We start from the raw sequence: 26,412 nt of genomic DNA on the forward strand, positions 1-26,412 counted from the left end.
GACCCTTGTATTTCTGCCTTCTCTAGGTTCCGTCCGATTTCTGTGTTCAGGGAAGCAAATGAGGACGAGAGTGGCTTTACCTGTTGCGCGTTTTCTGCAAGGGAACGATTCTTAATGCTGGGTACTTGCACGGGGCAGTTGAAACTCTATAATGTATTCAGTGGACAAGAAGAGGCCAGTTACAACTGCCATAACTCTGCCATCACGCACCTTGAGCCATCCAGGGTAAGCAATCAAAGACCTGTTCTGAGTTTTAGAAGTTCTCGCAGCCTAAGCCCTGGTATGTTTTGGTCCTGTCTGGATATGCACATCTAAAATGCACCTACTGGCTGGCCTGCAATGCCTGTCATTAAAGTACTTGTAATAGTTACATACTCCCTCTCTGTGAGTTCTACAATTATTTTTTTCTTCCCAAGATAATAGAGAAGATGCATATGGCTGTGTGCCTTCATAGGTAACAAATATGTATGTCTGGAAGTGGAAAAATGCTTAAACTGACTATGTATTTAATATAAATGTGAGATAAGATATCAGAGTTATATAGCCTCCCTTTGTTGGAGAAAGAAATCTTTTGGGGGATGATTCTAGGAAGAAATAAAAGGTAACTGATTTATAAGCAGAATTAACTCCACTCACAGGGCATCAAAGTTCAGGCATGGATTATCCTGATTTTGTCTGCTATTGACATCATAGATCATTCCCATTGTTATCTGTAACTTTTTTCTTCGTCTGCCAAGGGCTCTTTATACATAGTATTAGATACCTAGACTTTATCCCCATAGGAGTAGTTTAGTAAGCACAAGATCTGCTATAGTTCCTAAATTCATCTCATAAATGTAAGTGAAAGTGTACAGGTGAAGTGACAACCTCTGTTTTCCCTGGTATTCTTTTCCCTTCCTCCCCCTCCACTCACATCTGGAAATACAGGATGGATCTTTATTGCTGACATCTGCTACATGGAGCCAACCTCTGTCTGCATTGTGGGGAATGAAGTCTGTCTTTGATATGAAGTAGGTATACTCTGATCCAGCTGTGGGGTATGTTGCAGTTAGAAGAACCATTCAATATAGGCAGAAACCCTAAGAACAAACTATGAAAGAACAGTACAGCACAGCTCTCACAATGTCTCTTGTGAAAAAATAAAATGTGCTCCCTTTCTTATGTTTAGTATCTTCCCTATTTTATTGGATACAGACAGCTTTGCTAAATTCTAACTACCTAAAGTCCTATTTAATGCAAGATAGATCAGTAAAGTCACTGTTGTCCCTGAAGGCAAAGAAATATATTTGTATTTTTATTCTCATGTTTGTAAATTATCTTGACAATCTTTCTGTAGCCAGTTACAGAATTTTACTAGCATGGTGAGACTTTCAGACCTGGATACAAGCTATGTCAGACCTGGATAAAGCTATTTAAAATTGATTTCAGTATTTACAATTGTTCCTTCCCATAAAAATGGGTGGAAGGCTCTTCATTTTTAAAAGGTTTGACTGTTGTCTACCTTAGTTGTAAGCAACAGTTTTGGTGTGACCTGTTTTAGGTCAGCTAGAGGCCATTCTTCAGATAAAAAGTTTAATATGCCTCAGGCCTGCATGCGCGTTTGAACGTTCATGATGCCATTCTTTGCTCACTCCTTTAAATAGTGTTATGTTTATGGCAGACCCCCATAGAGACTATGGCAGTAGTAATTTGGTGACAAGTCTGTGAATTTGTTGCTTGTGTGTTTTTTTCACTGGTCTGCTGTAAAGGCTGTGTCTGTAACAGATATTTTCCTGCAAATGCCAGTGGAGCATTTTAGCATTGTAGTATATGCCATGGTCAACGGCAAAGGAAAGTCTTTTCTACATTTTTAGTTTTCTGCATTGTTGAAACCTCTGCTGGAGGTGTTGAGGTAGTGTTTGGTTCACACAGGTGGTTTGAATCTGCAGTTCCTTGACTTCTTCACTGACTCTATCTACAGGCATTCCTTCCCTGATGACCACTATGTGGAGTTCAGCAAGCACTCTCAGGATAGGGTCATTGGCACAAAAGGAGACATTGCCCATGTAAGTACCAGTAAAGGTCATGGTTGTGAAGCTGTGACAAGAATATTATTCTTCACAGGACATTTATTAACAGATCCGGGTGCTATGATGCTCTGTGTAACTGATGAACTTAGAGGCTTTAGAGAAAAGCTTTGAAAGTGTCAGATAACTTCTCCCTGTTTCTAAGGGTATAAACTTGACCATTCCAAACCATCTGTAGCACAAGCAGTGCGCAATGTGTTGCCTCTGTGGTTAGCATTCTGGGCAATTGTAGAATGTGCTTTGTTTTGTTCATTTGAAAGAGATCATGCATGACTTCCCCCGTCCTCCTTCCCTCCCCCCCCCCCCCCCCCCCCCCCCGAAGTAGCCTTCTTTGCCTTATTTTTCAGTAATAGTAATAATAATAATAAAAGTTCCACTGTAAACAGTGGCAAACAGTCAACAGCTGTGAGAAATGACCTATTAAAAGTGTTCTTAAAAGTGTCCTCCTTTTGCCCCCCCCCCCCCCCCCCCCCCCCCCCCAATTTTCAGCTTGCTTTTGGATAATTTAATTTTACCAATATATTTTCAGAGAACGCTCTTGTAGTGTTTTGTATGAATACCTGCAAATTTGACAGATGCAGGCTTCAGAGTGCTTCTGCTGCTTCTCAGTGCTAATTTGCATTCATTGTAGGCACTGTCTCTTTTGAAATATTATTTGCATAAAAAATTGTCATGAAACATAACTTATTAAAATTATTTATGATTTTACTTACTGCTCGTGATTTGTTTAAGCAAACTATCCATTCCTGCCCAATTTTTAATTTGGATTTATCTGGAAGTCAGATCAGTTTGAGTATTGTGTTCATCTGGTAAACAGATTTGTTTTCCAGTTTTAGAGAATTTTTTCCTCTCCATAAGTTTGAACGAGAGCTAGGCTCTGAGGGATGTTACAGATCAAATCTATCTGAGAAGATGGTCATAAGCCCTTTTTATCTTCCAACAGTTTGTTGGGGTAAAGCTCAGAAAGTTGCCCTTCCGTGTAAATGCCAGGATTTTTAACTCATTTTCTATAGTTTCTGGCTGCTTTCCCTTCAATGTGTGCTTTGGAGTTTTTATGTTTGTAAATACCATCTGCTCTGAAAGCAGTTCCATTTCTGAAACAGTTTCTGGCTAAGTGGTACCTTGTGACTGCAGCTTCCCAGCCTACTTTTCATAATGGGGTTAGTTTCTTTGGAACTAATCCTGATTGTATCAGTGAACCTGCAGTAAGCAAAGTACTGGCCAAAATGTGTTTTGAGACTTGGTTCCAGCTGTGAAAAACTATTAAAGGACTGGCAGGAAGGGTTACCTTTGGAATGCTCTCACTTGAAATGAAAAACCAAAATGGGAAATGGGGTGATTCTGGAAACAGTCTAGAAGGGGGAACTTGGAGTGATCTTAGGCACAGGTACATTACAAATTGTGTACAAATTGTGACTAATCTTTCTTTTTCTTTTTAATCTAAAAGATCTATGATATTCAGACTGGCAACAAGCTATTGACTCTGTTTAACCCAGATCTTGCCAACAACTACAAGAAGAACTGTGCCACCTTTAATCCCACTGATGACCTTGTCCTAAACGATGGTGTCCTCTGGGATGTCAGATCGGCACAAGCCATCCACAAGTTTGACAAATTCAACATGACCATCAGTGGTGTTTTCCATCCCAATGGGCTAGAGGTCATAGTCAACACAGAAATTGTATCCTTTGGCCACTCTGGTAACTGGTGTGCTGGGACCTAAAGAATTTGTATTGATAAACAAGTAGCTGTTTGCATAAGTTGTATTAATGGTCTGCTATGTTACCGGTTATGTATGGTAACAACAGTTTTCATCTGTGAATCACCTAAGTAGGGACAGCTAGCTAATTTAAATCTAGAGTCTGCCTCTGATATGGCCTAGAGGAAATACTTAACACACAGAGAGAGCAAGAGAGATTTTATTTTCTAATATACGCTGTGGTACCTCTGCTCTCTTCCCATCCCTTAGCAAGATCAACCTTGAAGCTACTGCAGTAACCTTTCATGACTGGGAACAACATTTTGAGTAAGAACTTTTCTATTTTGAACACGTGTAAGGGATTGTGGTGCCGGAATCCAACTCCGGTTCTGTCATGTTTGCAAGAACGCGGCAATGAGGTTTCTTGAATGCAATTAATCAGTTGTTTGCCACTGTGTTGAAAAGGAAATAGAAACTTTCAATTGTTTGTTGCTCCTTAGCCTGTATTTTTTCAGTGGGACCTCCGAACTTTCCATTTGTTACACACAGTACCTGCACTGGATCAGTGTCGTGTGGTCTTCAACTATACTGGCACAGTTATGTATGGAGGTAGGACTTCTCAGTCTTATATTACTCTCCTTGGTCATCTCTGGTTTGAGATAAGTAAATGCTTGTTCAGTGAAATTGGAAGCTTCAGAGAGTCTGTCTAACTCCGGGCCTTACTGGCATGTGTGAACTGGAACTTTTTCAGGAAGTTTATGCTACGTGTATTGCTGACAAAGACAGTTTTCTCTAACATCAGCAATATCACAACTCATTTGTAAGATTAAAAATCAACCTCTTGAAAAAGAAAACCTGTATAATGGCAGATCTGATGATGCTTGAGAAAATAATTTTGTCCTCTGTATTAAGTTTCAATGATCTGCAGTATTAATAAAGGCAGCTCTGGAAGAGTAGATATTAAATAGGTCTTGCCAAGCTATTAAATAAAAAGAAAATTCGTGTCAGAGTCTGATTTGATCTTAAGTTGATTAATGATAGTGACGAATGGAAGGTGGATCTGTGGAATAATCTTTCCTTGTATCAGCTATGTTGCAGGCAGATGATGAAGATGACCTTCTGGAGGAGAGAATGAGAAGTCCCTTTGGCTCTTCTTTCAGGACATTTAATGCAACTGATTATAAACCTATAGGTAAGAGTAAGAGAGGAGCAAATAGCTTGGTCTGGAGGTTTGAAGGTTTATTGACAGTTCTGCTTAGTAACATTCACTTCCTCCTCCCCTTTGCGTGTATGACAAAACAAACTCTGCTATGACCTGTTCTGATTGAAGTGCGAGAGTTGGGTTTAACACTGAAATAAGTTCAAGTATCATATCCTGTTCTGTGTGTGATTGCCTTACTTGCCACTGTTCAGTTTTGGCTTTCCTTTCCTTTCCCCTTTCCAAGTAGGGCATAATCTGAGATAGTAGGTCATTTGGCCAAATGTCATTGGTCTCATTTTACGAAGGGCTTTTTTTTTTCTTTTTCATTTTTTTTCCTTTTCCCAATAGCATTTCCTTGTGCTGGTAGTTCAAAATGCTGTCGGTTTGACCTCCAGCTTGCAAAGCTCCTGGAGCTAAGCTAATTGCTGCTATGAACATAAACAAATGTGGCTTTTGCTATTGAAAGGAGACATGGCTCACTCAGTCTCTTAGTTGCCACCTATCCTGGAAGATTACCTGCTGTTCGCTGTGCTTAGAGAAGCCAATAGATATATTATCAAGGGAGGAGGCACTGTGCAGAGCAGGTTAAGAACTTACCTGGTTATTGTTTGTGGCAGTCTCCAACATTTCTATTCTTTATTACAGGTTGAATTAGTTACAAATGTTCATTTCACTTTTACTTCAGCTGTTGTTTTGTGTCCCAACACTTAATTATCTGCTTTTAGACATATATTGTTAGACTTTTTTTCTTTCAGCGAGCATTAAGTAATAGGCAGTTAACCACTGAGTTTGTTTTGTGGTGTTTTCCAGCTACCATAGATGTAAAGCGGAATATCTTTGACTTGTGCACAGACAGCAAGGACTGCTATCTGGCTGTAATTGAGGTAAAGGAGCTAAGAATAAACTCTGGTCTCTGTAGCTGTGGTTTGAGTGCGCTTTTTTGTTTCTTTTTAAAACCTTCAGAACTGATGATTCTGGAGTTCCTACTGTTAAATTCATGTCCGAAGTGGTGGTGGTGTTTTGATGATGGTAAAGATGCTGTTAGTTTTTTGTTGTCCACCCACAGCAGTCTTGTTTTTCTGCCTCTAATTCCTTAAACTTTCTTAAACTTCCCAACACATTTGCTTCTCTTCTTGAAACACTTCTCACTTTAAAATGTGCAGAGGTTTTCCTTCTCATAAGTGTAGAGAGAAATGCATTTTTTTTCCTATTTATAGGAATAATTTCCTATTAAAATGTGCACTGTATCAAACAACAGGGAAATGCAGTCTTCCTGGGGCTTCCCATGGAGCTTTACTGTGAATCACTCTTATTGTTCCTTTTTCACTTGCTTTCCTAGCAAAATCCCAGAAGCTGAGGATTTGGAGCAAAAATTACTGAGCAAAGCTTCTGGTCTGTTAAGGGGGAAGTCAAATTAAACTAATGGGTCTTGAACTATGTAAGTGTAGTGACTAATGTAAAATCCTGTTGATGTAACACTGTAAACCACACTGATCCTTACAGACCAAAAAAAGCGAGTCGAGAATTTGTAGTAGGGCAAGCTTCATGTTTAACTACTGAAGTTAGAGTCGCTAAGGTTGTGAGGCCAAGATACAAAAATGTTGTTTTACAGGAGTCACTGGAGATGTTAATTCCTGACATATGGCAGCAGTGGTTGCTGGGGTATCAGACTGCTGCCTTCTGGAACTCTTGCTATATGACAGCTTTTAGCATTCTCTCAAGGCATATGGTTCAATGATATAATAGGGAGGCAAATTTGAAAGGAAGTGGTGTGCGGTTGGGTGAGAACTAAACCAAAGCATGTTAAGGATCCAGTAAAGGTTTTGTTAAGTCTACTAGTAAGAGTGTGACTAGTGGATGACAGAAGCAGAAAGTACATATTTACATCACTCCTGGGATGGTCCTTGAAACTAAAAAGACTTGTTCTTAGTGCTAATTGTACTGCTGCTAGTAAATGGGACGGAAGGATTTTGGTAATGTTTCTGTAACTGAGATCAGATATAGCACTGAATATGAATGCTGAGCTTAATTCCTGGGGCTAACTGCTGTGTGGGCATCTCGTCTTCAGAATCAAGGGAGCATGGATGCCATGAACATGGATACAGTTTGCAGGCTGTATGAAGTGGGCAGGCAGCGTTTGGCAGAAGATGAAGAGGATGAAGAAGAAGATCAGGTGAGAAGTATAGCATTAACCTGGTTGTTCAAGAGTAGCTGTTAGCTATCTACATGTGAGAGGCCACAGGTGTTCATTTATTACCCATAAAGTACAGCTGCCTCATTTGGTCTCACCTAATGTGAAGTAGGTCACTTTACTGTCAGTGTAAACTAAGACTATCTATGCAGAAGCTGTGTGAACAGTAACTTTGTGCACTGTAAACTGAGATGATAATTTATGGTTTGTTTATTCATTTCTCAGTGTTTCAATCTTCATCAGAAATTTTGCTGTTTGTTCTGCTTGGTTTTTTTTTAAATATTTTGACACCCAGTAGAGACAGAGGTGTTTTGAGGTTTTCTTTTTTTTCAATTCCACGTCTCATATTTGGGCATAACTTGTCACCAATTTCTGAATGAGACACAACTTGACTGATGCAGTGAAACTGCACAGTACTTCTGCAAAGCAAAATGTTTCAAGAATTTTAAAGAAAGCTGTAGGTTTGCATTGGGATGTATTGGTTTTCCTTCTCAGATCAGCCATTTGATCTCTGGCAACTTGACAAAAGAGCTAAGAACTGCAATAAGTGCTCCTCAGGGTGCAGTTGGTAGAATACACAGTAGCACAGAATACTTACTAAAGTACAATGAGAATTAAAGACGAATTTGTAGCTTTTTGAATGTCAGGTTTTTTGGGGGGGGGGGGGGGGTTGGGGTTTTTTTTGGTTTTGGTTTTTTTTTTTTTTTTGAACAGGCAAAGACCTTTATGCTTCAACTCCCTAAAGATTTTAAATGCATTATTCTCTGCTCTTTGGTGTCTGCATTCTAGTAAATCATATATTTGTATCTCCTGTGAGAAAAGCTGACTTCACCTTTTTCCAAAGAATCTCAGAAGGTAATATTTTGGTGGGGGTTTTTTCCAGACTGTGTGGAAAGCTGGATTTCTGATACCCTTTCTGTCTCTGAATCTTCCTGTTGCTAGGCTAAAACTTTTACTTTCTAGTTCAGAAGGCTGGACACCAGATCCCAGGAAAGAATAATTTTCTTTGCAGTTAGTTGTTATTATTACAATTTCACTGTAATGCTGAAGATAAAGCAGTAGTTCTGTTTTGCATACACAGTTTGCTGTCCTGTCCTCTCAGTGTGCTACAAAGTTGCAGCTGAAGTCTTGGCATTCTTATGAAATCATTGGTCACCGTTTCTATCCCTAGATTGGATGGATTCAGTTTAGGAACTTTTAGGTTGGGTGAAGAGTAGAATTCCTTGGGAAACAATGGAGGGGGGGGAAATTACTGTTCCTTCCAAAGTGTTTCTACTTTCTAGCCATCCAGTGCTTGCCTTGGGCAATACTTTCTATTTTTGTCTCTGCTTCCACTGGTTTTGTTCACATTCAGTATATTTTAGTAAGCATATTCACATTTTCTTTATAATATCTCAAAAAAACCAGTTTGTAGCAGAAATTTATTTTGCATTGTACAATGATTAACTAGCAGCTATCAAGACACTGTTTTGTAATATCTCTGGTAAGTGTTGACTTAAGTGGAGATCTGTATTTGTATAAGAGGAGGCAGTCTGAATGTGGTTGGTTCCAGGCTGTAACACTAGGTACCAAGCAGAGATAAGGTATCTATCACCCATCAAATGTGACTGGGGACGCTTCCTGTCTTACAAATGGAGGTGGCCCCAGGCAGAATTTAAGTATGCTAAAAGCTTTTCTGTAAAGCTTATGGAGTATTCAAACAAAGCTGCTTCGGGATCAATTTGCAAGCTGAGTGACTAGTTAATATTGTGTAATTGCTGCTTTTTATGGTCTTCATTTCTGGGGTGTATAGATGTTTCCTAGACAGTAACTTTTAGGGATGGTTAAAATCCAATTTCTTTAGTAAGAGAGATTTGGTTTTAATATAAACAACACTTAAGAACCCAAATTCAATTCAATCTATATATATTTAGCAAAACATAAACTAAACCCCTTGCTCTCTATCCCGTAGCTGTTCACTGCTGTTCCTCCAGGTTTGTTCTACTCTTAGGCTTACAAAATATAGCTTTTGTCTCCATAGAGACATCCAGCATTGAGCTAGAATGAGTAGAGGTTTTTCAGGATAAAGACAGAATCTCTCTGGCACACTTGTCTGTTAAGGCCAACAAGAGTAATTTGTTTCCTGATGAACGGGAGTTTTCTGTGTATACATATGTCGTGTTTACTACTTGCCTAGTTAGTTTCTGTGATTTAGGCTTTGAAAAACTGGAAATAAACTTTCAAACTTATTGAGACTTCTCGCAGATATTCTGAAACACTTTCTAGATAAAAGATGATGCTTTCTGATCTTTTTCATGAAAATGGTGTGGGGGGAAATCCATGTGAATCAACATTAATCTGGTATCTCTTTGGTCAAGATTTTTAGAGCAGATATTAGTCTGTTTGGCCCCTGTATCTTCACACCTTGACTTTATGCATATAGGTATTTTTGTATATGATCTAAATGGGTCCACAAGTACAGTTTTTTTGCCTGTACAGAAAGTAATAAGTACTCAAATAGAACCATGTTTGATGGACAAACCTTGCTTGGAAGTCATGTGATGCAGAGTAAAATTTATTTAAAAATTGTGCTTGAGGCAAGTTAAGAACTTGAAGAAAAATATCTGCCTGACGTTTTTTACTTTAAATTTTGACACTTCATGATGTCAGTTTTGACAAGTGTCAACTGATAGCTCTGTGACAGATTTTTGAAAAGCAAAAGACTGAGAGGCCATAAAATGAACCTAGCAGGGGTATTTGGCCTATAGATAACTTTAAATTCCTTCTTTTATTTAAGTGAAGAAACCAAACAATTATATTACTCCCCTTTCTCAAACCAAGCCTTGTAAAATCAACCCATCTGTTACATAAATTACCCTCAAATTAAATTATCAGGCTGACTTCGCTGGCTTATGTACAGTACTGCTGCAGTAAATGTTTATGGTTTTGTTTGAGATACTTGAGAATAGCACCACTGTAGCTGGGTTCTTCCTTGGCTGTTAGACTAGCCTTTCATAGGAGATCTCTGCTGCCTTTTCCTAGTTATGGCCAGTAATCCAGAGTTGTCAAGCCTTGTTAAATAGAATAAATGCTAAATGGATATTGATACTCTGTGGTCTGTACTTACATCTTCATTTTCCCTCAGTTATTGTAGTAACACGCTTAGCAAGAGCCAGTTTGTGAGCTTTTTTTGTTGGATGTTTTACTCCAAAAATACTAGTCTTTCTGCCTTGAATTTTCATGAGTTTTGTGTATTATTTCACTGCTGGGTGAGTATCTAAACAGGTCCATCAGTGACTGACAGTCTCACTCACAAGTATTTGCAAAACTATGTTCAGTCTATGGGGAAATAGGCAGAGTTTCCTAATCTTCAGTCCTGCAGCAAGATCTTCCTCCTCTTCCTCCTGTATTTGCCACTGTTTTGATACACTCCTCCAGAGTTAGACTTAGCAAAAATAAGATGGATATCTGAGCTACTGGTACAGATGCTGGACCATCTTTTGGTTGTTAGCTTGTGTAATTCTTTTTTATTTCCCTTTATTGGCTGATTAGTATCCCCTGTTTCGCTCAGTAATCTACTGTCTTCCGTAGTGAGGCAGACCAGGAATTTCAGAGGAAATGGTGCAAAGGAAAGTGAACGTACTGATCTGGCCTAGAAAGGGCACATGGCAGTTGGTATGGGCTAGAAGAGGGGACTTAAGAAATATTAAGTGATCAGAAAAGCTAAAACCAGGGGAACTGGCTGACCATGGGGTGGACTCAAAACTGTGAAACTTAAGTCTAGATGATGTGATCTTCTGAGTGGCTTACAGGATTTTCAGTCTGTGCATTTTTACCTCTTTATTTTAGTTTTTCTTTCCATATTACTTCTTTAAGGGCTATTTTTCTGTCTGTGGTACATGATGTGGATGATGTTGCATCTGTGAGGCTCAAGTAGTACTCTCAGTTACTGTCATGTTCAGAGAGATTTATGGCTTCAGCAGCAGATTGCTTCACTTAGCTGTCCCTGTCCTATAAAGTGTGTTCTACTTCTTTTGCCAGAACTGAAGAACTGTTAATTATCCTGCAGTGCTTCTGGGCTATCGAAATGGTGATGGTAGGTGTGTAATTTGTCTTTTTGCATTGGTTTAGAAAATTCTAGGTGATGTGAAATGAAAGCTTTGGAGATAAGGCAATAAAGACTCAGAAGGCAATCACTATTCTAACATGTGGTTTAGCCAGGATGGAGAATGTTTTTCCTCAGCTTTCTATGTGGTCTTTGTGATCCCGGTTTCTACTTTTATTTTAGGACTCTCTCCCTAGCTGCCTGCAACGGCAATTCCACTGTACTTTTATTGCTGTTGGTTTGCTACAGGCTTGTTTTCATGTGGATACTTATTTGCTGGGGAAAAACCCCACAAACCTTAATCCATATTGGCACATGTATTTGAGAACCATCAGACCATGGTGTTGCTTTGTCACTACAACCTGCCTGGAATGATTAATGTCATCAGGGACCCTAAGTTATTCAGGAGCTATTCCTGTAACATTTGAAGATATGGTTTGTTTTGAAATCTTGCTCAAGATGAAATGGTTTACAGGATAATAGCTGGGAACAAGTATTTTCAGACAAATGCCTCAACTGATTATAATATGCATGTGTTTATTGCACACCTTAATAGGAATCTTTGACCTTAGTTGCAGCCGGGGAGGCTATGTAAAGAGTGGTTTCCATCAAAGACGTGTTTACATAACAGACACATCTTTTGAACAGGCATCCTCTAAAACAGATACTTAAAAAAAAAAAAAGTTTTCCCAGTACCTGTACTTCTTACCACATTTTTAGATAGTAGCAAATAACTGTGACTGCTGCAGCCTATTCTGCTGTTTCAGAATCCAGTTTCACTAGCTGTCAGTTAGTGCAAACAGAGGAAATTCTTGGAAAGGGAAAAGTAATTGGAGTTTTCAGAAGACTAGACCTAGTATTATGGAGTAAAACAGCTTCACCAGAGATAAAAGCATATTCTGCCTGTTCAGTGACATCAAAGGTTGACTTCCTCTCACCTAACACATCTTTCTAGAATTCCCAGAGTAGCTGGGATCCAAGAAAATAAAAGCTACCTCAGCTGTGATGAGAAATGTCAGTCAGAAGCTTGAGAAAATAAAGGAAGAAATTCTCGTCCATAGAGGGAGAGTTCATTTAGCTGCCAAATTTTGAAATTCCTTTACACACTATTGCTTTTTGTCATGCAGTTAAAGGAATGGGCTTATTTTTGTGAGTGAGAGGAAGGAAGAGAAGCAGATTCAGAAATTGCACCTAATTCTGGACTCCTTATATTGTCTCTGAGCCCTACAGCACAGAGAATATAATAGTCACATTAGAACACATTTATCCCTAGCATTAAGGAACGTATCAGCTGCGAAATGATGACTTGCACATGCCTCAAAGAGGACAGTGACTCTGGAGTTAGAATGATCATCATCAGGTACATACAGTCATGTTAAAATGAAAACATTACATAGGCAAAAAAACAGAGCATTGGTCAAAAGAGTCCCAGCTGAACATGCCAATTCTACAGAGGCCCAGTTACTTTCAAGTTTTTGTTTATCTGTGTCATGGATGCTTTTTCATTCATCACAGGTAAGTAGTCATTGTTAGACAAGCTAAACCTACTTACATAGACTAAGAGAATAACTGCTTTTTTATTTCTTCACTCCATGTTTTGCCTCTGTGACATACTGTATGCTGTGTGCTGTTTCCTGTATTAAATCTGCACATACCTACATCTGCATAGAAGCCTATGGTAAGATTCCTTGCTTGTTACATATAGTAACTTCTGCGCATTCCCAGGCTTCTAAGTTTCTACTCTGTGACCTCATTAATGGCTATGAAGAAGTAGAAATTCTAACACTGAAGTATCCAAGAAGGTAAAAATAGGTGCAGCCCTGTAGTGTGAAGGAGATTAATACTTAGAATGAATTTAATGGTATGATAATAAGAAGTGAGTTTGGGCTTGCTAGCTGAGGGGAAGGATGGAGACAGGTAATCTAGGATGTAAAATTCCTTACATGCTTGACCCCCTAGAAGGACTGTTGGCTGTATTTAAGCTTTTTCCACTGCCCATGGTTCAGGGAGTGTTAAGAAGTGGGTGGGGGAGGAATTGGGTAGAAACTCTTAAGTGACTGAAAACCAGACATTGTCACTTTGTCACTCCTGAGAATTGCATGGCAAAGGATCAGAAAGTACCAATATGCTACACAGATGCTTTGGAAGCAAAGAGAACAATTGTCAGAAGATATGACAAGGGGATTGTCTGTGGAGAAAGATAAATTACTAAAACAAGGAGAGACTTATTCCTCTGGAGTGAAACATTCTTCAGTGAACTTGTATTTGAACAAAGATCATATGTTCTTTTTTTATGAAAGCAAAGCCCCTTCCAATGCTGGAAATAGGTAGTAATTAAAATAATACTGATAATTTGGAAGAGACCAGGTTACTAAAAATAAGTTTGCTTTTCTCTAGGAGAAACTTGGGGGAGGAGGGTGAAAGAGAGGGAGACTTAAACTAGTGGGTGGTTTCTTGCAAAAGCAAATAAATTGACCAAAATAACGAGACTCTGGGAAACATGAATTTCTTTACCCCCACCCCCCAAAAAAACCTAGAGAAAATAAGCATCTGTTTCTATAAACTGTTTACCAGCAGATGATTAGACTTGGCTACAAATAGCCAGAAGTGAATTAAATATGAGCTGAAAGATTTGAAAAAGTGGGAAAAGCTTCACTGACATTTGATTAACTGTTTTGCAGGTAGAGAAAAGGCAGCCTCATAGATGAAAATAAGAACAGTTAGAGTAGAGTAATACCATATAGTGTGATTCAGACTGAGAGGTGCAATAGATTGTGTTTTCAGAGGAAGGGACTGTTGCTGGAAAGCATCTGCAGGTGAGAGGTGTTGACTTGGAAGTGATGATAGGTGAGCATGGGGCTGGGGAAGGAGCAGCTGTGAGATGATGATAGCTGAAGAGTTCATAGAGCAGTAACAGGAAGTTGGGCAGAGAACTATTGACATAAATACTTGTTTTGGACTGTGAATCAACTCCTAGAAGAGGAAGAAAAAGTGAATGAGGTATTAGATGAAAAGATGAAGCTTTTTGTAACAACTGAAACCATGTCAAATAAGCAAAAAATCAGTGACCTGTAAATCTCAAAACTGAGTTAAGGTTTCCAAACCTATATTGACAATCGAAAAAGACCTATGAGATCTTCTCTTGGCAGCTAACAGCCAGCCTAGTGTAAATTTGAGAGATTATGTAATCTGCAGTTGAGAAGTCTCAAATTCTGTTCATCTGGTCATAAAAAATCTTTGGATTCAAGAAATGTAGGAAAACTCTATAAAAAGTCTTAAGAGTGCTTATAAAGCAAGCTGGTGTATTTTTAAATACTGTAGATCTGCAGTGCTGTAAGCCATACTTCCTGAAAGCACTTTGTACATACACTGATTTAATGTTAAAATACAGTGCAGAAATATGTTAAAATCAAAAAATCAAAGTTCTGCCTAGTTAGCATATATTTTGTATCAGAGTTTGAATAAGTGAAAGACTGGGATTTTCCTGAGCCTTTGCATGTTTTTTGAGAGATGAACACTGGTGAATATGTTGCGTATCAATAACCTGTACTACCCAAAAAGACAGACTTTGAGTTTTGTATGTGCAAAATGAATGAGTAAAGAGGAACAGTAAGAAAATCTATGATGATGAAAGTCTATGAAGGGCATGCAAACATGCCTCAAAGAACAATATGGAAGAATATACATAACACTTGAACAAGAGCAAAGGGTATTTACTAAGCTCTGAATGGGTTGTAAATACTGGCAACATGAAGAATTAGGTCAAGCATTTTTTTGTTACAGTGCTGCCACCCCTATATATGCCATTCCTTTAGGGGATGTTGTTTAGTTTTTTCCTTTGTAGTTATAAATTATAAATTATAAATTAATTGAACCAAATCTACTTGGCTGTCTGAATCTTTATGTAAGATCACAAACTGGTAGTAGAGTTAAGTTACCAGTAATTTGCTTTGAGATGATCTTGAGATAATCCTTTGCTATGTAATCAACTTTTCTGATTCTGTAAGTTAATGTCCAGCTTTTCTTGTACTACTACATCTCTGTAAATCTGCCTGTATGCAGGCATGTTAAAAAGCTGATGTGAATCACTTTTGCCCTCTTCATCATCCCCAAAGTAGTTCCAGGGTCATAGACTGTGTGTTGAACCTATTTATGTGTTACTGTGTAAGTGAACTAGTGAATTTTGGTGAGTTAGTGAGTGTTGAGAGATTTCTCTAAGATGCACACTTAAATTAATTGTCCCATTTTTGCAGTCTTATCCTAGAAGAACTGATAGTTCCTGCATCCTTTTTACTTGTCTAACTGATGATACTATACATTATTGACTTACATTCTTAAGACTTTTTGAGTTAAACTGATACAAACCCTTTGTATAGATGGTCTTTTTCAGCCTAAACTAGTCTTTATTAGTTGAGTCACATTAACTCTTTAGTTGAGTCAAACAGTTTCTAAGTTAAACTGGGGCCTGTCCCTGTGTGGACATCCTACTTACATCTGTGGGTAGCTATTCCCCACTAAAGTTGCAGCCTCCCTCTTTGCTATTCCCTTATAACTGGGGTTTTGGTTTGTTCTCTTGTTCACTTTAAATTGTCAGCTTTGCCTTTGTTCATTGCCTTATTTTCGCAGTCTTTGCTTTAACTGGGGTGAAGTCAGCACCATAAGTATTTATGCAGAGAAGTGGGGCCAGGAAGCCATTTTGTGTATGAAACACGGTGGGTGTTTCCTGGATTAAAATTCCTTTATTATAATTATGATACTGTGTTTCTGAAGAGCAGAAAGAGTTGGCCATCCAGGTATGTTGATACTATAATGCCCTCTGCATTGCAGCTGTTATGTAGTGACATCTGTGTATGCTGGAGATGAAGAAGAGTAACACTTGGTACAGTATTGTGAAGATAACACAGAAAACCCCTAGCATTCGTATTCACTATATTATATAATAATAAAATTAATACATATCTATATAACATATAATTACAAGTTTGAGTCTCATTAGAGGTCAACAGGTACTCTACTTCAAACTGTTCTACTCTTGGCATCTATCAAGGTAAAGCTCCCTTAAGTTAATCCTGAGGGTAGGTATCTAAAACCTTTAGATGGCACAATTAGTATATCTGAATCACAGTGTGACTAAAATGGGTAGCAATGTGACATCCTTAATTCAAAAGCTGGGCTCCATCATGTCCCTCTGAGTGTCACCTACTCTCTTTAAAAGGGAGCATTAGATTTTTTTTCTTTTTTCTTCCATCATAGCCTCAGGTTGGGATTGTTTGTAATCTTACATGAGTTACATAGGAAGATAGGGTTTTGGTCTGGCTGTACTGTAATAATAGTGCATCTGGCTGTAGAGCAGGCACACAGAAATATCAGGCAGTGAGTCAGAGTGCTGATAGTGAGGTAGGATGTTTTACAGAGGGAAGGTTATGAGATGGTCAGTTTGTGATTCTCCTGCCTTCTGTAAAGACAACTGGCAGCTGTGAAGTGGCTTCTGTTGGAGAGGGATGAGGATATTTTCTAAGGAAGCAGAGGAGGAATGTGAGGACTCCATGAACAGTTGAAGTTCTGATCTAAGCAGCTTTTACAGAAAACAACCCAAATAGAAGAATATCTTTAGGCATCTAAAGGAGTTAGTGGTGGCTAAAACAATTCCTTGATATTGCTTAAGTCATATGGAATGTGCTGGTCCATGGGTTCTGTGGATCAATTTACTCCAGTGAGGAAGATAAGCACAGGTGCATGCTTGTTTTGCATAGATGTGCACGCTGGTTCTTTTCTCTAGCAGCACCTGTGTGATTGCCCAAAGCTCTTGGGAACTACTAATGAATGGGTAGGAGCTTGCTTTTGCAGGTTTTTCCTTCACAAATCCAGATGTGGTTTGGAATAACTGTTCTGCCTAGCTGCCCTTGTGACATTGCACAGGATTTTTTTCACTGCTCTTATACAAGCATACTGAATGAGTCACCGGGGAAGGCATGCCATTTTTTATCTGTATATGGATCTCTTATGTGAGACAGTTGTGGTATCTGATGAGGATGCAGCCTAGATATCCATTAACAGGCTGGATATCACTTACATATGATGGTGATAAGTGTGAGGAAATACCAGGTGGAGTGTCTCTCAGCTGTATGTCCCACAGATTGGTTTGGGGTGCAGAAGCTCAGTGTGCTTTCTTAAGAGAGACCTCACCACAGATACGCAAGCCTTGTGTTTCTAGATTGGAGTACCGCAGTGTGCCTGCAGAATTTTGTGCTTGGCGATTGTTCGGAAGCTAATGTGGAATTAGCCTGTTACTTAGCAGAAGCATCACAGTTTCCAGGTTCCTGTTTGCGTTCTTTAAAACATGATAAGGTACGGGCTTCTCACTAATTTAAGATCACTGCTCTTGAACTGTGTTCTGTGTCAGTCATTCAGCTCGGTAAGGTGAATGACAGCTGAGCACTCCTGTGCTCAGCACTGTGCATATGTCATGCTCTCCCTGTCACGTGCACATGTGACTTCCTGTAGCATGGCTTTCACACTATTTTCTGGTTTACCAAGGACAGGTATAATTTAGATCACATCTTACTGTTCTTAGGTGGTTTTTAAATGAGTGTGGCCTGATTCTAATCACCTACTTCAGATTAAGTAATTTAAACTGGAAAGGTGGAAACATTGATTTCAATTCTCTAGTATTCTGTTGCTATTTGTATTTTCATAATGGATTTTTTCCTTACTGGTTGGTATAATCCTTCAAAATTAATTTGCAGCTAAATATACACCCTTTCTGTGTAATTTGGCGCTTATTCTTGTCATCCAGAAGAAATCTTTAGCTTTATACAACTATATTTCATTTCATCCTGTATTTGAAGGATGATATTGCTATATATGCCTTGCCTTAAGCTTGAATGAAAATGTTGATAAAATAGTATTTCAATTTCCAATAAATACATTAAATGTGAAACATAAACAAATTCAGTAGTTTTGACATTTTCTTTTAAGTCATTGTGGGCTAGATATTTAGGAAAAAAACCTGCTTTCAGAAATTCCACAGATGTGGAAACTAAGAGGGTACCTAACTCATTTCACAATCCTTTAGGTTTCAGCTACACAGACTCTAAATGAATCTCGTAGACAATACACTTTTTTTCCTGATGTCTACAGTTGTCTCTCTCTCCAGACACTTGTGATAAACTTGGCTTAATTTTTCCAAGCTTTTAAAAGAAACTTATCTCCTCCTTTCCAGCTTCAGAGTTGTTTAGAAACTGAAAAAGGAAAATAAGCTTTATTACTCTATCCAGAATTGAAAAATTGATTAAAAACTGAAAAGGCAGGAGAGTTTAAGACATTGGTCTCTCTGCAGGTACTGCATAGAACAAAAGTAAAAGTTATTAAGGCAAAAGCTTTTATACACAATTCAATATATTTTATGGAAAATTATATTCAATATGGCATTGCAGTTTAAAACTGTGAACTGTAAGTAAGATATTTCCTCTCCCTGTGTATATACCATTCAAAAAGCTATGTCTGTTTATTTGAGGACTCATTGACTCAAAGTAAAGTTTGTAATTGCTTAAAATAAGCATAGGCTTTAATAAAGGTTGTTTTAATTTTATACTTAATATAAGCTCTTTCAGGAAGAAAACTGTATGTAGCAAACCAATGCTTTTATACTGTCATGTCCATTTAAATAACACAGCACTTCTGGTCAGTGGAGGAGACTTGGCTGCCTTTTGCAAGTGAAGAAACAATAACATTTGCCCAGGCATTCCTTGTTTCTTTTGCCTGTGACAGATGTCGGATTTGTGTAAGTGTGGTGGATTTTTTTTAATAGCACTGACTGAACAAAAAGTAGGTTGGGGAGATGACAGAATCACAGAATCACAGAATCACAGAATCATATAGGTTGGAAAAGACCTTTAAGATCATCGAGTCCAACCATAAACCTAACACTGCCAAAAACCATCACTACACCATGTCTCTAAGTACCTCATCCAAACGTCCTTTAAATACCTCCAGGGATGGCGACTCAACCACTTCCCTGGGCAGTCTGTTCCAATGCTTGACAGTACGGTCTTTTTCCTCTGTCCTTTTAGATCTGAAAATGCAGCAGTCTTAACAGCACAGTGTGAGTGTGGTGAGCTTGAGGACCAAACTAACCCTTGAAGTGGGTTGTTAAATATCTATCTTAACTGGTTCATAATTTTGCAAAATGTGTTCCCTCCCAAAACAAAGGGGCAATTAAGACTGACTTGAGAGCTGCCTTCCTGCCACATGAGAGCATTCTGTTCGAGAAAAAGGTGTGACTCTAAGGAGATGTGCAGGTATATTGTGAACCCTTTCTTTGAGTCTTGAAGAATTCCTGGAGCTTGGCTTGTGATGGCACTTTCTGGCCTCTTGTTTGTCTGGAAGAACGATAGGACTGTAACAGAGCTTCTTCCCACTCAGTTTCATCTGCTAGACGTGGATTTCTGGATTTGATCTGTACAATGAGAAATTCAGTTGCTTTACTGAATGCTAATTCTTATGGTTTGATAGGGAAAGATCTTGATCCACAGGTAAATGCCAAAGATGAGACTTCTGAGCTGCTTTAAACAGTTCTATCCTCTGAAGCTGAGTGATTCAGGGATTGGTTTAGGCTAATAGTATCTTTCCCTACATTTTAGCTCTCATCTAAATCAGGAATGACTGAGAGACTGAACATCCTATGCTGCATGCTGTTTGATGCAAAGTAGAGGTTTTGGTCCAGTTGAAACTAAAGCAGTTTGTACAAGACTAGCAACAAAGCCATGGATTAACAGGTCTTATTGCATGTCCTTCTCAAGAGTGCATTGTGGTGACACATGTTGATGGCCAGTGTTGGGGAGGAGCTTGAGCCAATGGCACCTGTGTTGCACCAGCATTGTGCAGATAAGACTTTGCAGGCCTGCAAATGATCTAGCATGTGTCATGTTCTGTAGGTGTGGAGAGGAGGTGTTTTATATGGGTGATGGGAAAGTGTTTATAACATGTGATGTCTGGATATGGGGAGAAGTGAAAACTACACATATGTTTTTCTTCAATTATTCCATTTTACATTTGCTTTAATGTCTGCAATGGATTATTTTTGCTGTCTTTATAGGAGGAAGAAGAGCAAGAGGAAGAAGATGATGAAGATGATGATGATGATACAGATGACCTTGATGAACTAGATACAGACCAGCTGCTGGAGGCTGAGCTGGAGGAGGATGAGAACAATGAGAATGCTGGTGAGGATGGAGAAAATGACTTTTCTCCCTCCGATGATGAGGAGCTCGCCAACCTCCTGGAAGAGGGAGATGAGGGTGAAGATGAAGATTCTGATGCTGATGAGGAAGTTGAGCTGATTCTTGGAGATAGTAAGTGTGTGCCCAGCTTGGTAACCACAGGTGACCTTGTCCTCTGTTTAATGTCCTGACAAATATGCAACATCTAAGCCTTCCCTGAAATGACTTAGCTGACTTTTCCCCTCGCTGCTATGAAAGGCACAAATCATCATGCTTGTTCACCTGTGGCCTTTCAAAGTAATCTGTGGGTAGAAAGACCTCTTATCTGAGAGAACAACTGAGAGTTCTGGAAAGGAAGGTATCTCCTTTCTTCAAGTGCTCCCAGGTGTGTGTGTGAGAACTTAAAGGCAGGCCAAGAAACTCCGTGTGAAGAAGCCCTGTCTGATTGCTTGTCTGTCCTGCCCTTCAAGGGGACACTGGTTGAATTGTTACCTCACCTGTCTTCTCTCCCTTATTTGTACCTGTAAGGATAGAGAAGCATATTTGTTCCTTGGTGCTATTCTTTCTCTTTTGTAATTGCTTGAAGTGCAAAACCAACATGGCATTTCTGACTTCACTTCCTTTTTTAGACTGTTCTGAAGCTAACATAACTTTTGGGATAAAATTTAAATTGTTCTCTTTCTGGTATTCCACAGATACAGACACTTGTTAACAAAGTGTGCGTGTGTGTGTGGGTATAGGAAAGAAAGGTCTGAACTTTTAATGTAGCAATTCAATTTGGAAAAAGGCTTCACAAAAAAGAGAAGGTGAGTAGGATAGCATCAGACGTGGGATTTGCGACACCAGATTCTGTTCCTTTTTTTGCAGCACAATTTTTGAGTATGCATGGCCAAGTCACTTAGTCCTTTTTCATTTCCAAGCTGTAAAATGGGGATAATGTAGTTACCTTAAGTTAAAAGGTTGGTAAGGATAAATCATTGCAGTGTGCAAGGTGTTTTTTAAGTCCTGCAGTGATAGGAGATTAATGTGAGAGCTGAGGTCGGAATCAGTCTTCTCTGCCAATGCGCTGGAGGATTAAGCATGTCAGGCCTCTGTTCTGGCACTAATGTGGCTGGCAGACTCATTCATGTCCCTCTTTTCTGTTAGAATGCAGCTCAGTCATTTTTAAGGATGTGGCCACATCAGGTTGCCACAGTTATTCTGTGGGGTCAGTCTGCTGTTCTCTTGAAGGTAGTAGGTATGCAATGCAGGGCCATATAGGACATTTACGTAGCTCAAATTCATTAATAGCATATTGCAGTTCAGCATTTTGGGATTGCGGATAACTTCTGTCCCAGTAGCTGGCAGGACCTTCTTGACACAGCTCCACTTCTGTTTCCTCAGGGGGTGTGGGGCCAGAAGCTGTTAAGAGAGCACCCAGCGTGCTGTAACTTGAATTGTCCAAGGGGCAGAATGGAGGGGAAGTTCAGGCCATTTCAATAACTATTCCTGTAACAAAACTAGGTGCTACTTGACACTTAGTTATTTCAAGTGTGCTCTGCAGAGCACTGCATATTATGAAATGGCCACCTCTGTACACCATTTATGGATAGAACCACTTGATCAGAACTTTGATCTGGTATCGCTGTAGAGCTGCAGCCAGCCCATCCTGTGGCTGTTAGGTTGCTTGGCAGCATCTTTGGGAACTTAAAGCAGGGAGTGCAGCTCTACCAGGCTGATGTATGCGTGGTCCTTGCACAGGGTTTGACGAGTGGGGTTCTGTGGCTTCTTCTCTGTGACTTCAACTTCATCTGGCTTGCTTTTGTTTCTCACCCAGCAAAAGCAATTAAAATTTCCCTCTCCTTTGCTTATTCTGTGTTCCAGAATTAGAAGTTGTAAGGGCACTGACACTGTTGCAAAGTACAGATCTGAGGCATCGTGACACATTTAGAGTGCTTCCTACTGCAGACCCTTGCTGTATTTTGGATGAACCTCCATAACATACAGTGGGTGTGCTTCAAAACAAGATAATTCAAAGAATAGTTGAAACAGGGGAGTGAGTGGCGTTGGTTCCTTGTGCGTTAGAAGAGGTTTTGTTTTTCCTTTTCAGGAATAGTCCATGGAGAACCTTTTAAGTATAAATTTGTCTTCCTCCTCCTTTGTCACCACCTTGGGGAGGGTGGATCTGTTTGTCTTGTCCAAAGCAGTTTATGCATCATGAGGATCTTTCAAGAGTTTGTTCCTGGGCCAGTGGGATGTCCTTCTTGAAATGCATGTGTGACATAAGATGGAAGACATACATGGAATTCTCACCAGCATCATGGCTGACTCGTTTCCTCTTTTCTTCTGTAATCAAAAATGGCAACTTCCAGGCAGGTCTATAAGCTTCTGCCAAGCAGTTAACTGCAGTCAGGTTTACTTATAGACATGGAGCTCAAAATTGGAAGGTTGTGTGGTGGCCGGGAGAATAAAGAGTTAGGAGATCCTTTTTCAAAGCTTTCCTCCGGTGTTTAAAAAAAAAAAAACCACAACAACTTTTTCAGCTTCTCTTCTTCTCCAGAGTTTCCGGATTGCTATTTCACTTGCGCTTCTTTCCCTCTTACTGCGTAAGAGTAGCTGCTGCAGCACTGGCTGGTGTTTTCCAACTCCCCTTACATGGCTGTAGCTGTTCTGGGAGCACTGATGACCTCTCAGCTTAGGCTCAGTATGATGGATGGTGAGACTGGAGCATCGCTTGCTGATCACAGTGGAAGGGCAGCTGGCTGATCTTCAGGGAGGAGGGTTGGGGGAAAGGGTTTGTGCCCTCTGCTGCTTGCCTGTGATTTTTTTTTTTCCCCGAAGGAAAGCATCTGAGAAGGGGTGAACCTTCCAGAAGGCCTTGCTTACCTTGACAGGCATTTTTAGAGATCCAGTGTAACTGAGATGGCCAAGAGGAAGTCTTGGTATTTTTTTTTTTTTTTACTATTTTTAACACCTAGTTAACTGCAGCATCCAATGAATTCACATAAGAAAAAGAACCAACGTCACCTCTAAGGTAAGGTAGGAGACCTCTTGCTGCCAGAGCTGCTACCACTTCCCTCTTGCACAACTGAGGGAGGGGAGATCTTATGTTTTAAGATAAAAAGCAAGTGTGTGTGTGTGACTGCTTCTGGCAAATCCTTTGTACCACAATGAAGAAACCAGGAAAAGCACAATTTTCAGGTCAGCTTTAAAGAGTGCTATGTAGTTAAATTCATTACAGAAACCTTCGGGTTGCTAGAGGGGAAGGTTCTAGTTGTGAGTGTATGGATTGCTTCTCCCACTGTGCTGTGCAGAGGGGAGTGACAGGCCAAGAAGAACCTAGTACTGAGAAAGTCTGGGTCTAACTTACTGCATAATGAATTAACCCCACACACATTATACAGAGGCCATATTTCACCACACCAGGTTGGTAGAACTGTCAAGCTTGCTTTCAAATAACAGCTGTGAGGAATGACTGCCAGATCTGTCCAGCCCCCACCATGAAGAGCTATTGCACTTAGATGTGCCCAGTAAGTTGTGCAGGCAGCTCACGTGCAGGTAACTTAACTGCTGGTGTCTTTCTCCCCATCTTGTCATGGGAAGAAAATTGCCAGCTAGTAGAAACTGCACTTGCTAAAGCTACTCTCCTCTTGACTCTCTGTTTTAACCAGGGAAAGAAAGCTCTGGTGCAGATTAGCTAACTGCTTTTGATTGACTTGAAATGCAGTAATGGTGGTAGCTGCCTCCGTCATTGCTGGGGAGTTGCTGGTCTCAAGCAGGTGGTGGCCATCTCTTGTAACTATGAATGTGTTGCCTTGCTTAGCAGCCCTGACAGCTGTGTTCTTCCACAAACCAAACATAACCTACATGTCTCCTTTTCAGCCGACAGCTCAGATAACTCTGACTTGGAGGACGACATAATCCTGTCTCTGAATGAGTGAGGAGCTACTGCCAGGTGGGGTGTTGGCAGGAGGAGACGCTCCCTTCCCAGCAGAAGACTGGAGACCAAATTGGAAACCGATTCTGAGCACCCCAACCCTTTTTCTCCTGGGAAAATCTGAGGAACTCCAGCCCATCCGCTGTGTTGGTTTGAGTCAGTTTGAGGCTCGGGGCTAAGTCTGAAGCTCTACAATAAAGAGACCTGGGGTTAGGCCTCTTTTCTCTCTGCCTTTTTTTTTATTTTTTATTTTAGGCTCAGATGACTCTCCTCTTCAAGGAAACTTCTGAAGATATTTCACAATATATTTTCTTTGTATAAAGTTCTTTCCTAAAGAACAGAAATAGTTTTATATATATAAAAAAAAAAAAAAAAAAGGCAGGTGTTCTAGTAAAGAGGGGATGAACTTTGTATTCCTGTAGTACCTTGTTACCATGGGGTAGGTTTGGGGGAGAAAAATTGTTTAAAATTAAAAGAAGAGGCATTTTTATGCAACTACTAAATGATAAGAGGATCATGGTTTCTAAAATTGTTGAGGAGTGAGAATATTTTTATTTTAAATATGATTTTATTTTTTGAAAAAAAAAAAAAAAAAGGCAACAGGTGTTAACACCTGCTAGTTGCACCAGTGTGTTTCAGATGCTTTTGTCCTCCAGGGAGGAGCCCTGGGGGTGTTTGGTAACTGAACGTACAGGCTGTTTAAAGCGGAGATTCTCGCTGTGATACCAGCTATAGTGGAAGGCTGAAATCCTGGCTTGGCCTAGTCAGAGCCTGGTATTCCTGAAGACACGGGGATCTGGGATAGAAGTTTGAGCCCTCTTTCTCCCCTCTGCCCTTTGTGGTTCAAGTTTTTTAATAATCTTTTTTTCCCCCCCCCCCCCCCCCCCTTCCTGCCCTCCGTGTGGAAACTGCAAATTGAAGGCCTTTTTCTTTAATGTAAAGTGTATTTATTAAAAAATTAAATACAAATCCTGTCTCTGTTTATGGCTGTGAATTGTAACCATGCATTCCTCTGCCACCCATGCAAAAGTGCTGCTCTGCGCACCTGAGGAGCGCAGTCTTGTGCAGGAGAGCAGCTACGTGTGGCTAGTGGCCTGGCTGCAATAAGAAAGGGCAAAGTAAACAAGGGGTGAGATTTCTGAGAGTGCAGGCTCCACCCGCTGCTCCGGTCCATGGGGACTCCCAGAGCTGCACTACATTTCACAGTGCCCGGGGTTCAAATCTGCCTTGTTGGTTTGCCTGACAGCCTTGAATTCTCAGTGGGGTTGTGAGCAGCATGGCACCGCATCCTCGCTGCGCTGTGTGGGAGCTGGATGGTGCCGCTACTGCCAGGCTGTGACTTGGTTTAAAGATGCACCAGAGTATCCACTCTGCGGTTCAGCTACACGAAGCGCAGTGAGCTGCAGGGAACTCCCGCCACCTTGCTGGTGTGCGTCAGAAGGTGGGAGCAGCACTGGGCCTCCTCATCCATGTGTGGTTTGGCATTATGTAGGCTGCCTTGTGGCTATCCTGGCAGAAGGCAAAGTAGGTGCTCCTGTTTGTACATGACAAGAGGCCCTGCCCTTGGAAGGGATGAAAAAAATTGCAGTTGAGTGTTTTGATTTCACTGTACAGCACACAACTGCACAGCTTAGTTCTGTGAGTCAGAACTGGAAGGTAAGTGCGCTCATTGCTTGCTTGGACAAGGCCACTAAATGTGCTATTTATTCCCAGGTGTTCAGATAACATCCACTCAACTTTTTACCCTTTCTCTGTTTTGGCCACTTTCAGAATAGGGTTTGAGGCAGAACAGGGCACTGGAGGCTTCTCACTCCTTGACACTACAGCAAGTTTTCCACCAAGAACTGTGCTCGTTTCAACTAAGGCTCGAGGTTTCATTGCCTGAAGAGGAAGGATTTCCTTTTTAACCAAGAGAAGGGATAGCTTTTCTTCCCTCCAGCATCGCATCTACTTAATGCACTTACCAGGGCTGCTTGTTAATAATTAAAAAGAAAGGTTCTGCTGCAACTTATAATGGATAATTGTACCCTACAG

At 40.1% G+C, this 26,412-nt stretch overlaps 1 protein-coding gene across 5 annotated transcripts in view; it reads left to right on the plus strand.

The window, feature by feature from the left end:
* DCAF1 (DDB1 and CUL4 associated factor 1) overlaps positions 1–25,337 on the plus strand; it is a 54,603-nt gene extending 29,266 nt beyond the window's left edge. For 3 of the 5 annotated variants that reach the window (XM_075514575.1, XM_075514577.1, XM_075514578.1), the window contains exons 15-24: positions 27–225; positions 928–1,010; positions 1,961–2,045; positions 3,514–3,747; positions 4,281–4,374; positions 4,853–4,957; positions 5,777–5,850; positions 7,035–7,139; positions 20,339–20,594; positions 24,324–25,337. In XM_075514575.1, coding sequence (XP_075370690.1) covers positions 27–225; positions 928–1,010; positions 1,961–2,045; positions 3,514–3,747; positions 4,281–4,374; positions 4,853–4,957; positions 5,777–5,850; positions 7,035–7,139; positions 20,339–20,594; positions 24,324–24,382 — 1,294 coding nt within the window. In that variant the 3' untranslated portion in view covers positions 24,383–25,337. Of the gene's footprint in view, positions 1–26; positions 226–927; positions 1,011–1,960; positions 2,046–3,513; positions 3,748–4,280; positions 4,375–4,852; positions 4,958–5,776; positions 5,851–7,034; positions 7,140–20,338; positions 20,595–23,282; positions 23,476–24,323 lie in introns of those variants that run through there. The other 2 variants (XM_075514580.1, XM_075514579.1) reach the window with 2 other exon arrangements.
* Positions 25,338–26,412: the final 1,075 nt, after the last annotated feature.

This window comes from Mycteria americana, chromosome 11, assembly GCF_035582795.1.
Source record: "Mycteria americana isolate JAX WOST 10 ecotype Jacksonville Zoo and Gardens chromosome 11, USCA_MyAme_1.0, whole genome shotgun sequence".
Classification (NCBI taxonomy): domain Eukaryota; kingdom Metazoa; phylum Chordata; class Aves; order Ciconiiformes; family Ciconiidae; genus Mycteria; species Mycteria americana.